Source organism: Mobula hypostoma, chromosome Y (genome assembly GCF_963921235.1).
Source record: "Mobula hypostoma chromosome Y, sMobHyp1.1, whole genome shotgun sequence".
Taxonomy (NCBI): Eukaryota; Metazoa; Chordata; class Chondrichthyes; order Myliobatiformes; family Myliobatidae; genus Mobula; species Mobula hypostoma.
The window spans coordinates 5,219,722-5,232,978 of NC_086130.1; the positions used below are offsets into that span (position 1 = coordinate 5,219,722).

At 43.9% G+C, this 13,257-nt stretch overlaps 1 protein-coding gene across 1 annotated transcript in view; it reads left to right on the forward strand.

The window, feature by feature from the left end:
• The window catches only part of LOC134341064 (proliferation-associated protein 2G4-like), a 113,699-nt gene that overhangs the window by 72,764 nt on the left and 27,678 nt on the right, over positions 1-13,257 (forward strand). Inside the window, exons 7-8 of the mRNA XM_063038814.1 lie at positions 1,692-1,770; positions 7,207-7,285. Of these exons, the coding sequence (XP_062894884.1) occupies positions 1,692-1,770; positions 7,207-7,285 (158 nt within the window). The remainder of the gene's footprint in view (positions 1-1,691; positions 1,771-7,206; positions 7,286-13,257) is intronic.

The window sequence follows — 13,257 nt, forward strand, 5'->3', positions numbered from 1 at the left end:
TTTCGTTTGCCAATTTCCTTTTAATTTTTTCTAGTCTAACTGGACAGACGGGCACCAAGTACACCTTATCCTCGTTATATGCGTCTTCAGACAATGTGGATTCACAGTTATGCAAGGAACCTATTTCTACCGTCTCATTATATGCGTCCAAAATTCACAGTTATGCGAGGAGCGCTGCCTTCCTGCGAATACAAGTCACGTGTGCACACCTCACAGTCTCACTGTTGGGACGAGAAGCACCGCTTTCCAGCCAATACAAGTCAGGTGCGCGCGCCTCACGGTCTCACTCCCGCCACTCTAGCATTGGCTTTGGCAAGGTGTGCATGCGCGATCTTAAACTATTGTTGGTTTTACCTATGGTGCAGTGATTTTGCGCTTGAAATATTTAACTATGCCTCCTAAGCATCCGATGTCATGTCCTGGGCTGTCAGCCGAGCAGCAGAGAACCGCTTTAACACTTGAAAAAAAGTTGGAAATTATAAATAGCGCGGCATCAGCTGAAGGTAACACAGCTGGGAACAGAATCTTGCCTTTAAAGTTCTTTTGTTGCTCAATCCTAAACATTTGGACAGCATTCATCCTAACATAACAGTGCGTTTCCCGCCGCTTAACACAACATCACTGATTCAATCACTCGACCAAGGTGTAATCCACATTCAAGGCTTGCGTATTTTTTTTTTACCGCGAGCTATCTCTCAGATGCTGCAAGCAACAGACAATTTTGAAAATCCCGGGAGTCTACCTACAGTGACGGAATGGTGGAAGTCGGAACACAAATGGCGATGGACATGGACCCAAGTTTAGAACGGAGTCAGCATTTCAGTCGTTCCCTGCTGTCAACCCTTCTTCCCTACAAGCAAATTTAAAACAAAATGTTGCGAAGCAAACAACCCTCACCACTTTATTCGAATTGGTAACACCTGCTGGCAGTTCTAAGGGTTCTGTGAGCCTTCCTTCACCCCTCGCTGTGCTTGATATGATCCTGGCGACCACAACCATCCACCTTATCCGTGTAAAGCTGCCCGACACCATAACAACCCGGAGCGAACGCACCTGCCACTGTTGGTGAGTACTGTACACCCCAGGATGTTAACTTTCTATAATTTATTACATTGAATATTACCTTAAATTGATTAAATATAATACAAATGTTGTCTTATAGTACTTCTTTTTGTGTCGTATTGGTATGAAAATGTGAATAAATTACAGATAAAACATACTTAGGAAGCCCTCTGGAACGCATCCCTATTTTCTCCATTTAAATAATTATTCATATTATGTGATTTCACATTATGCGTCAACTTCAAGGAGTGTATCCCCTGCATATAACGAGGAGAGGGTGTATACCGTTTCCTCTTTGCTTGTTTTCTGTGTATTCTGCTCATACCCAGTGAGAGGAGATTCGCCAAAATATCCGTTCTAATGTGGACAGAGCCATTTAAAAAAATGCCTAGTGTGGACGCCTGTCATTTTTACACAACACTGACGTTTTCAAAATTATCCGATCTTGTGTGGACGTAGCCTCAGTCTCTGTCCTATAACACCACCCAGCCCCTTTCATTCACTGTGTTATGCCTGCTTTAACATTCTGATTCTAATCTTTACAAGTTTTATTTTATAGTTATATTAGCATTGTATTATTACAATTATTATACTTGTGTTTTAGTTTTGCTGTTTTGATTATTTTTCAGGTATGTTGTCACATCAATTGAAGCAGCATGTTATTGATGGGGATAAAACTATAATTCAAAACCCTACAGACCAACAGAGGTATACTAAATTGGATTATCCTTTTAACAGTTGCAATAAATTTTTACTTAGTTTAATTGTCTTCTGACATTATTATCCGTCAATTTTTTTAATGTGGAGAGAGCAAATATCTGTATGCAAATTTGAACTCCAATTTTATATTCCATTTTTCTTCCACGAAGCATTGCAACAATTCGGGGGAATAGGAAAGTTGCATACTTTTCAGGAGTCAGTCACGGACATAGAATCATAAGGCATATAAGCAGAATTAGGCTGTTTGGTCCACTGAGTCTTCACCATTCGATCATAGCTGATTCATCATCTCTCAACCCCATTTCCTGCCTTCCTATATCCTCTGAAGCCCTTACCAATCAAGCACCTTTCACCCTCCGCTTTAAGTATATCCCATGACAGCCTCCAAAGCCACCTGTGGCAGTGAATTCCACAGATTCACCACTAAAGAAATTCCTCCTCAGTTCTGTTCTAAAAGGGATATCCTTGATTCTGAGATTGTGCACTCTGATCCTAGACTTACCCTCATAGTAATATTCTCTCCACCTCCACACATTCTTGGCCTTTCAATATTTGATAGGTTCTAATGAGATACCGTCTCATTTATTTAAACTCCAGTAAGTACAGGCCAGAGCCATCAAACACTCCTCACATGATACCCCTTTCATTCCTGTAATCACTCTTGTGAATCTCCTCTGGACCCTCTCCAATGCCAGTGGATTCTTTCTTAGATAAGGGGCCCAAAACTGCTTACTATACCACAAATGTGAAATGAGCAGTGCCTTATAAAGCCCCATCATCACATCCTTGCTTTTATAAGACATCGGAGCAGAATTAAGCCATTTGGTAAATTGAGCCTACTCTACCATTTCATCATGATTGATCCGTTTCCCTCTCATCTCTAATTTCCTGTCTTCCCCTGTAATCCTTCATGTCTTGACTAATCAAGAACCTATTAAGCTCTGTCTTAAATATACCCAATGACTTGGCTTCAAATTGGCAACAAATTCCACCTTTATATTCTAGTTCCCTGGAAATAAATGCTATCATTGCATTTGCCATCCTCACTACTGACTGAAACTGCAAGTTAACCTTTAGAGAATCCTGCACAAGGACTCCAAGTCTCTACACATCTGATTTCTGAATTTGCAGACTGTTTAGAAAATATTCTGCCTTTATTCCTCCTTCCTAAGTACATGTCCATACAATTCCTTACACTAGTACATTTGCCACTCCTTTGCCCATTCTTCTAATAAGTCTTTCTTCTGTAGACTGCCTACTTCCTCAACATTGCCTGACCCTCAACTTTTTCTATATATTCCATTAAATTTAATTTCAGAGATGAAGATGTAACTTAATAAAACAAATCTAGAAATTCAAAGTCTTTCTGGGAAAACTTCTTTTCTTACCCAGCTTTAACAAGTTAGTTGCATTAATAAGTATGAGGACATGGGTAAGATAATGTGTGGCTAAGTATAATACCATGAAACATTGAGCATGGAGGGGGAAGTTTCTAGTGAATTACCTAAATGGAGCTGTGTGGAAAATAAACAAATAATCAAATGGAGAGAGTTTATTAATATAAAATCTTTGGAGAGAGTTTATTAATATAAAATGTTAAGATTAATGAAGGTCTATTTCCATAGCTATCTTTCTTGAATGGGTGAGAACCAGCTTATTTTCTGCTGTAATTTATACTTTATTGTCGCCAAACAATTGGTACTAGAACGTACAATCATCACAATGATATTTGATTCTGCGCTTCTCACTCCCTGGATTACAAATATTAAATATTAAATATAGTGAAAATTAGTAAATATTAAAAATTTAGGTTATAAATCATAAATAGAAAATAGAAAAATGGAAAGTAAGGTAGTGCAAAAAAACCGAGAGGCATGTCCGGATATTTGGAGGGTACGGCCCAGATCCGGGTCAGGATCTGTTCACTAGTCTTATCACAGTTGGAAAGAAGCTGTTCCCAAATCTGGCTGTATGAGTCTTCAAGTTCCTGAGCCTTCTCCTGGAGGGAAGAGGGACAAAAAGTGTGTTGGCTGGGTAGGTTGTGTCCTTGATTATCCTGGCAGCACTGCTCTGACAGCGTGCGGTGTAAAGTGAGCCCAAGGACGGAAGATTGGTTTGTGTGATGTGCTGTGCTGTGTTCACGATCTTCTGCAGCTTCTTTCGGTCTTGGACAGGACAACTTCCATACCAGGTTGTGATGCACCCTAGAAGAATGCTTTCTACGGTGCATCTATAAAAATTAGTGAGAGTTTTAGGGGACAGGCCAAATTTCTTTGTTTTCTCAGGAGGTGAAGGTGCTGGTGGGCCTTCTTTGCAGTGAACTCTGTTTGGTTGGACCAAGTCAGGTCATTTGTGATATTGACCCCAAGAAACTTAAAGCTTTTGACCTGTTCCACTTGTGCACCACTGATGTAAATTGGATCGTGCGGTCCGCTACTCCTTCTGATGTCAATGATCAATTCCTTCGTCTTGCTGACGTTGAGGGATAGGTTATTGTCTTCACACCATGCCACCAGGTTCTTAATTTCCTCTGTGTATTCAAACTCATCATTACCCGAGATACGGCCTACAATTGTTGTGTCAGCAGCAAACTTATATATTGAGTTTGATGGAAACTTGGCTACACAATCGTGGGTGTACAGAGAGTACAGCAGGGGGCTGAGTACACAGCCTTGTGGGGCACCGGTGCTCAGAGTGATTGTAGAGGAGAGTTTGTCCCCTATTTTTACAGCCTGGGTCCTGTCTGTGAGGAAGTTGAAGATCCAGCTGCAGATCTGAGTGCTGAGGCCCAGGTTCCAGAGCTTAGGAATCAGTTTATTTGGAATGATGGTATTAAAGGCAGAGCTGTAGTCAATGAAAAGGAGCCTTACGTATGCATCTTTATTCTCCAGGTGTTATAAGGAGGAATGTAGGGCCAGAGAGATGGCATCTGCCGTTGACCTGTTGCTCCGGTAGGCGAATTGCAAAGCATTGAGGTTGACCAGTAGGCTGTGGTTGATGTGTGCCATAACCAATCTCTTGAAGCACTTCATAGCAATTGATGTCAGAGCCACAGGTCGATAGTCATTCAGGCATGCCACCTTGCTCTTCTTCGGTACTGGGATTATCGTTGCCTTCTTAAAACACGAGGGGATCTTAGACTGAAGCAAGGAGCAGTTGAAGATGTCAGCAAACACTCCAGCTAGCTCGCTTGCACGGGCCCGGAGAACCTGTCCTGGGACACCATCTGGGCCCGTCGCCTTCCTTGGATTTATCTTCAGGAAGGCCCTTCTAATGTCCTCCTCGGTGATGGTGAATCTCGATGCCACCAGGTCTGGTTCATCCGGAGGGAGTGGAACGCTCTTCTTCTGTTGGAATCTTGCGTAGAATACGTTAAGTTTGTTAGGAAGAGAAGCGCCACAGTTATTGATATTCCCAGCCTTTTACTTGCGCCCAGTGATCTCATTTAGACCCTGCCATAGTCTACTGGCATCCCTCTGGTTAGCCTGGGTTTCCAACTTGGTTCGATATTGCCTCTTGGCGACGTTAATGGTTTTCCGGAGTTCACGCCTGGATTCCATGTAGCGACTGGTATCTCCGGACCTAAAAGCTGCAGCTCTAGCCTTCAAAAGGGACTTGACCTCATAATTCATTCAAGGTTTCCGGTTAGGGAATACCCGGATCGTCTTGTGAGACACACAGTCCTCCGTGCATTTCCAAATAAGTCCATGACAGCTGAGGCATACTCATCGAGGTTAGCTGCCGAGTCCTTGAATACTAACCAGTCCACCGATTCAAAGCAGTCACGGAGGGCCTCATCCATTTCCTCCGTCCAATGTGACACTACTTTTGACACGGTGACCTCCCGCTTCAGTTGCTGTTTGTAAGCCGGGAGGAGGAGTACAGCCTGATGGTCCGATTTTCCGAAGTGAGGTCGTGGGATGGAACGGCAGGCATCCTTGACTGCTGTGTAGCAGTGGTCAAGTATATTCGGGCCTTTAGTGGGGCAGGAGATATGCTGGTATAACTTTGGCAGCGCCTTTCTGAGGTTGGCCTGGTTAAAGTCCCCGGCTGTAATGAGCAAAGCCTCTGGATACCTGGTCTCTAGTTCACTGATGTTGGCATACAGTATGTTCAGAGCACACTCCACGTCTGCCTGGGGGGGAATGTAGACCACTGTCAGTATGACCGAGGTGAATTCCCGTGGCAGATAGTAGGGACAACACTTCACCAACAGGTGTTCCAGGTCCGGGCTGCAGGAGCTTGTCAGTGCCACTGTGTCCGAGCACCACCCAGTGTTGATCAGTAGGCAGACACCACCTCCCCTCATCTTGCCCGAAGACACCGTGTGTGGTCCATCTGATGGATCAAAAATCCCTCCGGTCAGATGGCACAGTCGGGGGTGGCAGGGGAGAGCCATGTCTCGGTGAAACAGAATACACAGTAGTTCTGCATCTCCCTGCAGTAGGTGAGTCTCCCTTTAAGATCATCCACCTTGTTCTCTATAGCTTGCACATTAGCTAGTAGGATGGTGGGCACAGGGACCCTGAAGCCCCTCTGCTTCAATCTGACCAGCAGCCCATCTCTTTTCCCACGCTTCCTCGGTAAATAGTGCATCTTTCCAGGTTTCCATCGATGCAGTGTGTTGTTGTCAGCTCTTTGAGGTTGGTGGACGCATCCCACAGGGATCGATTGGCGGGTCGTGTCGTTGGGCTCACCCGGTCGGGCCGAGTGAAGGAGGAGGCTCCGCTGCCACTTCCAGCTGCCTGGGGCCTGGGCTGTCGATTGGGTCGGGCCCCGAAGCCGACACTTAATCCCAGATGGCTGGGCTCCTGGCTGAAACAAATCCGTAAACCGAGTCACGGTTGCAAAGGCCTCTGCTCCAGCCGAGCCTCGGGCTCGATTTCCGAGGTCGGCGGCTGAGGCCTCACTTCCGGCAACTGTGGTTGGCCACCAACGGGGCTTTACGGTGGTTGCTCCGGGGGAGCGTCTGGGGCATCTTGAGGTCTCCAATGTCACTTCTGTGTGGTCGTCTGCTCCGGAGAGGTGCTGGTCAGAGTGGGCCGTGTCTTCAAGCACTCCGGCACGGTAGCAGACCGCAGGTCTCCAGGAACGTGGTGGGCCTCGTTGGTCGGGTCCAGGTGCGGTCCAGAGTTTAATAAGCAGTTCTGGCGCGGTGGTCTCCAGCTGGGTCAGTAGCTTTGCCAGAGTGTTGTTGATCTTAATTTTGCTAGATTGGAGGTTTAGAAGGGTTTCTTGGGTATAGGGTAGTGGACAGGGCAGTTTGCTCGGGAGAGCACGTGCAAAGTCACCGGTTACTGGCGCCATCTTTCGTTCATGATAATAGAATTTAATTGTTAATCAAGATAATATACTACAAAGGTTATATTAATGTCAGATTTCAGATTTGTGAATGAAAGGAACTATTTGTTTATTTCTTTGCAGGAAAGATCATGAAATTATTGAATTCAGATTGCATGAAGTGTATGCTGTTGATGTTCTTCTAAGTACTGGCGAAGGCAAGGTAAAATACTCAGATGATGTTAATATCGAATGGTATAGCACATGATAGGCCTTTTGGTCTACAATATTGTACCAAACTAATTAACCCCTCTTCCATATCCCATACATATACTTGAACATAGAACATAAAATTTCCTGATTTAACCAATGTACATTTTCATCCAGGCCATTTATAGCCTTTCTTCTCATCTGCTCCGTTTGACCTGCATCTAGACCATGGCCCTGCCATCCATGTACCTACCCAAATTCTCATAAATGTTGAAGTCAAGCTTGTATGCAAGCTTGGGTCCAGCTGGGTAATTACCTGCATTCTTGTTAATCTATTCAAGTTGAAATATTTTATTTAGTTAGGAACTCGAAGTTTCAGTCATGTATTCACATGTAACAAATAGAAATTCAACTCCCCTTTTTCTGTAGTAAGATTGTTTTTACTTTATCTCATGTATCACTTAATTCGTACATATATCACTTAAAACTACAATAGTTCAATTGTGTCAGAATGTTTTGAGGACTGCAAAAAATTTTTGTTAGTTTACAAACAGAATATTGTTAGATTGTAAACAAAATATTGTTAGTTTGCAAATGGAATTTTGTTGGATTGGAAAAGGAATATTGTTGGTTGCAAATAATTGAATTTTTAATCATTTGATTGTAATTGGAAAGAATTTTTAAAGCACTGGATTACAATCAGAAGGTTTCTTGGTATTCCACTAGTTATGATTTGGCAGATAACAGTTAATGGGCAGATTCAAGTCAAATGACACCCATCACTGAAGTTTCAAGGAAAATATAAACGCACTGTAACCACTGAAAAACTCACTGAATAATATCATGCATATGGGTGATTATATAAAAATACAACCGTAAGAAAGTTAAATTACAAAAAAAGTAGCAATTATACAGCCTGCTTCAACTCTTGTCTACAGATTTGTTTCTCTGTCTTCTGGTAGTTAGGAGGCTTATGTCATTATAATAATGAGGACACCTTTCTTATTTCTAAGCCCTACCCATAATTCCTCAGTAGATGCTTCCTCCAGAACATTCTTGCTTGAGAATGATGCTGTGGCATTTCCAGCTCCTGTACTTGTTTTACATTCCACCACCCTCACCCACTACCTCAACATGTTCAAAATGTCTAAATCCTGGAATGTTGCTTTGTCAGTTCTGTCCCTCTCTCAAACAAGTCTCTGTAATGACCTCAACATCTGTTTCCATAAAGTGATTCAGGCACTAATTTAAACAACAGGAATTCTGCAGATGCTGGAAATTCAAGCAACACACATAAAAGTTGCTGGTGAACGCAGCAACTTTTATGTGTGTGGCTTGAATTTCCAGCATCTGCAGAATTCCTGTTGTTTGCGTTTAAATTCACTACTGCGAAGCCTCTTCCGGTGATGCCTACACCGAAGAAGTTTAGATCCTCTCTTCGACGGGAGTTCAGTGAAACCATCTCTCACTGCTCCCCATCTGTGATTTCTTCGGCTCTTCAACTTTTCGACCAGACTTTGACTCAAACTCGCTATATTTCCCATTCTGACATGTCTATCCACGGCCTCCTCTACTGTAAAGATGAAGCCACACTCAGGTTGGAGGAACAACACCTTATATTCCGCAAACAACAGGAATTCTGCAGATGCTGGAAATTCAAGCAACACACATCAAAGTTGCTGGTGAACGCAGCAGGCCAGGCAGCATCTATAGGAAGAGGCGCAGTCGACGTTTCAGGCCGAGACCCTTCGTCAGGACTAACTGAAGGAAGAGTGAGTAAGGGATCCCTTACTCACTCTTCCTTCAGTTAGTCCTGACGAAGGGTCTCGGCCTGAAACGTCGACTGCGCCTCTTCCTAGAGATGCTACCTGGCCTGCTGCGTTCACCAGCAACTTTTATGTGTGTTGCAGGCACTAATTTAATTTGTCTTATCTATGATGCTCTTTATATTAATAGAAGTAGTATACTGACCTCTCAAGCTTTTGTGTTTATTAAGCTGATCTTGACACCCTTTCCTTACAGAACATAGAAACAGAAAACCTACAGCACAATACAGGCCCTTCGGCCCACAAAGTTGTGCCGAACATGCCCCTACCTTAGAAATTACAAGGCTTACCTATAGCCCTCTATTTTTCTAAGGGTCCATGTAACTATCCAAAAGTCTTTTAAAAGACCCTATCGTATCCACCTCCACTACCTTTGCTGGCAGCCCATTCCACGCACTCACAACTCTCTTGAGTAAAAAACTTACACCTGACATCTCCTGTGTACCTACTCCCCAGCACCTTAAACCTGGGTCCTCTTGCGGCCACCATTTCAGCCCTGGGAGAATACCTCTGACTTTCCACATGATCAATGCCTCTCATCATCTTACACACCTCTATCAGGTCACCTCTCATCCTCCATCACTCAAAGGAGAAAAGGAGAAAAAAGTTCACTCAACCTATTCTCATAAGGCATGCTCCCTGATCCAGGCAACATCCTTATATATCTCCTTGGCACCCTTTCTATGGCTTCCACATCCTTCCTGTAGTGAGGCGACCAGAACTGAGCACCATACTACAAATGGGGTCTGACCAGGGTCCTATATAGCTGTAACATTACCCCTCCACCCCTAAATTTAATTCCACCATTGACGAAGGCCAATACACCATACACCTTCTTAATCACAGAGTCAACCAGTGCAGCTGCTTTGAGTATCCTATGGATTCAGACCCCAAGATTCCTCTGATCCTCCACACTGCCAAGAGTCTTACCATTAATACTATATTCTGCCATTGTATTTGACCTACCAAAATGAACCACCTCACACTTCACAGATGGGTTGAACTCCATCTGCCACTTCTCAGCCCAGTTTTACATCCAGTCAATGTCCTGCTGTAACCTCCACACTATCCACCACACCTCCAACCTTTGTGTCATCAGCAAACTTACTAATCCATTCCTCCACTTCCTATCCAGGTCATTTATAAAAATCACGAAGACAAGGGATCCCAGAACTGATCCCTGAGGCACTTCACTGGTGACCGACCTCCATGCGGAATATGACCCATCTACAACCACTCTTTCCCTTCTGTGGGCAATGGATCCACAAACCAATGTCACTTTGGATCCCATGCCTCCTTACTTTCTCAATAAGCCTTGCATGGGGTGTCTTATCAGATGCCTCGCTGAAATCTATATACATTACATCTACTGCTCTTCCTTCATCAATGTGTTTAGTCACATCCTCAAAAAATTCAATCAGGTTTGTAAGGCACAACCTGCCCTTAACAAAGCCATGCTGACTATTCCTAATCTTATTATACCTCTCCAAGTGTTCATAAATCCTGCCTCTCAGGATCTTCTCCATCAATTTAACAACCACTGAGATAAGACTCACTGGTCTATAATTTCCTGTGCTATCTCTACTCCCTTTCTTGAATAAGGGAACAACATCCTCAACCCTCCAATCCTCTGGAACTTCTCCCGTCCCCATTGATGATACAAAAATCATCGCCAGAGGCTCGGCAATCTCCTCCCTCACCTCCCTCAGTAGCCTGGGATGCGTCTTATCAGGTCCCGGCGACTTACTCAATTTGATACTTTCCAAAAGCTCCAGCACATCCTCTTTCTTAATATCTACATGCTCAAGCTTTTCAGTCTGCTGCAAGTCATCCCTACAATCACCAGGATCCTTTTGCACAGTGAATACTGAAGCAAAGTATTCATTAAGTACCTCTGCTATTTCCTCAAGTTCCATACACACTTTCCCACTGTCACACTTGATATATTCTATTCTTTCACATCTCATCCTCTTGCTGTTCACATACTTGTAGAAAGCCTTGGGGTTTTCCTTAATCCTGCCCGCCAAGGCCTTCTCTTGGCCCCTCTGGCTCTCCTAATTTCCTTCTTAAGCTCCTTCCTATTAACCTTGTAATCTTATAGATCTCTAACATTACTCAGCTCTCTGAACCTTTTGTAAGCTTTACTTCTTGACTAGATTTATTACAGCCTTTGTATATCCTGTACCCTACCATAACTTCCCTGTCTCATTGGAACGTACCTATGCAGAACTCCACACAAATACCCCCTGAACATTTGCCACATTTCTTCCGTACTTTTCCCTGAGATCATTTGTTTCCAATTTAAGCTTTCAATTTCCTGCCTGATAGCCTCATAATTCCCCTTACTCCAATTAAGTGCTTTTCTAACTTGTCTTTTCCTATCTCTCTCCAATGTTATTGTAAAGGAGATAGAATTATGATCACTAACTCCAAAATGCTCTCCTACTGAGAGATCTGATACCTGACCAGGTTCATTTCCCAGTACCAAATCAGGTACAGCCTCTCCTCTTTTAGGCTTATCTACGTATTATGTCAAGAAACCTTCCTGAACACACCTAACAAACTCTACCCCATCTGAACCCCTTGCTCTAGGGAGATGCCAGTCGATATTTGGGAAATTAAAATCTCCTGTCACAACAACTCTGTTATTATTACACCTTTCTAGGATCTGTTTCCGTAGCTGCTCCTCAATATCCCTGTTACTATATGGAGGCCTGTAAAAAACACCCAGTAAAGTTATTGACCCCCTCCTGTTCTTAAACTCCACCCACAGAGACTTCGTAGACAATCCCTCCATGGCATCCACCTTTTCTTCAGCCGTGACATTATCTCTGATCAACACTGCTCTTTTGCCTCCTTCACTGTCCTTTCTGAAACATATAAAACCCGGCACTTGCAGTAACCATTCCTGTCCCTGAGCCATCCAAGTCTCTGTAATGGCCACCACATGATAGCTTCAAGTACTGATCCAGGCTCTGAGCTCATCTGCTTTGTTCACAATACTCCTTACATTAAAATAGACACATCTCAAACCATCAGACTGAGCGCGTCCCTTCTCTGTCACCTGCCTTAACAGGCACTGCTACCAACATTATAGTTCCCACACCCTGCACTTCCCGTTTCTATCTCCTACCCAAGATCCACAAACCTGCCTGTCCTGGTAGACCCATTGTCTCAGCTTGCTCTTGCCCCACCCAACTCATTTCTGCATACTGCGACACTGTTTTATTCCCTCCTTGTTCAATCCCTTCCTACCTATGTTCATGACACTTCTCACGCTCTTAAACTTTTCGATGATTTTAAGTTCCCTGGCCCCCACCGCTTTATTTTCACCATGGATGTCCGGTCCCTGTATACTTCCATCCCCCACCAGGAAGGTCTCAAAGCTCTCCGCTTCTATTTGGATTCTAGACCTAATCAGTTCCCTTCTACCACCACTCTCCTCCGTCTAGCGGAATTAGTCCTTACTCTTAATAATTTCTCCTTTGGCTCCTCCCACTTCCTCCAAACTAAAGATGTAGCTATGGGCACCCATGTGGGTCCTAGCTATGCCTGCCTTTTTGTTGGCTTTGTGGAACAATCTATGTTCCAAAACTATTCTGGTATCTGTCCCCCACTTTTCCTTCGCTACATCGACGACTGCATTGGCGCTGCTTCCTGCACGCATGCTGAGCTCGTTGACTTCATTAACTTTGCCTCCAACTTTCACCCTGCCCTCAAGTTTACCTGGTCCACTTCTGACACCTCCCTCCCCTTTCTAGATCTTTCTGTCTCTATCTCTGGAGACAGCTTATCCACTGATGTCTACTATAAGCCTACTGACTCTCACAGCTATCTGGACTATTCCTCTTCTCACCCTGTCTCTTGCAAAAACGCCATCCCCTTCTTGCAATTCCTCCATCTCCGCAGCATCTGCTCTCAGGATGAGGCTTTTCATTCTAGGACGAGGGAGATGTCTTCATTTTTTAAAGAAAGGGGCTTCCCTTTCTCCACTATCAACTCTGCTCTTAAATGCATCTCCCCCATTTCACGTACATCTGCTCTCACTCCATCCTCCCACCACCCCACTAGGAATAGGGTTCCCCTGGTCCTCACCTACCACCGTACCAGCCTCCGGGTCCAACATATTATTCTCCGTAACTTCTGCCACCTCCAACTA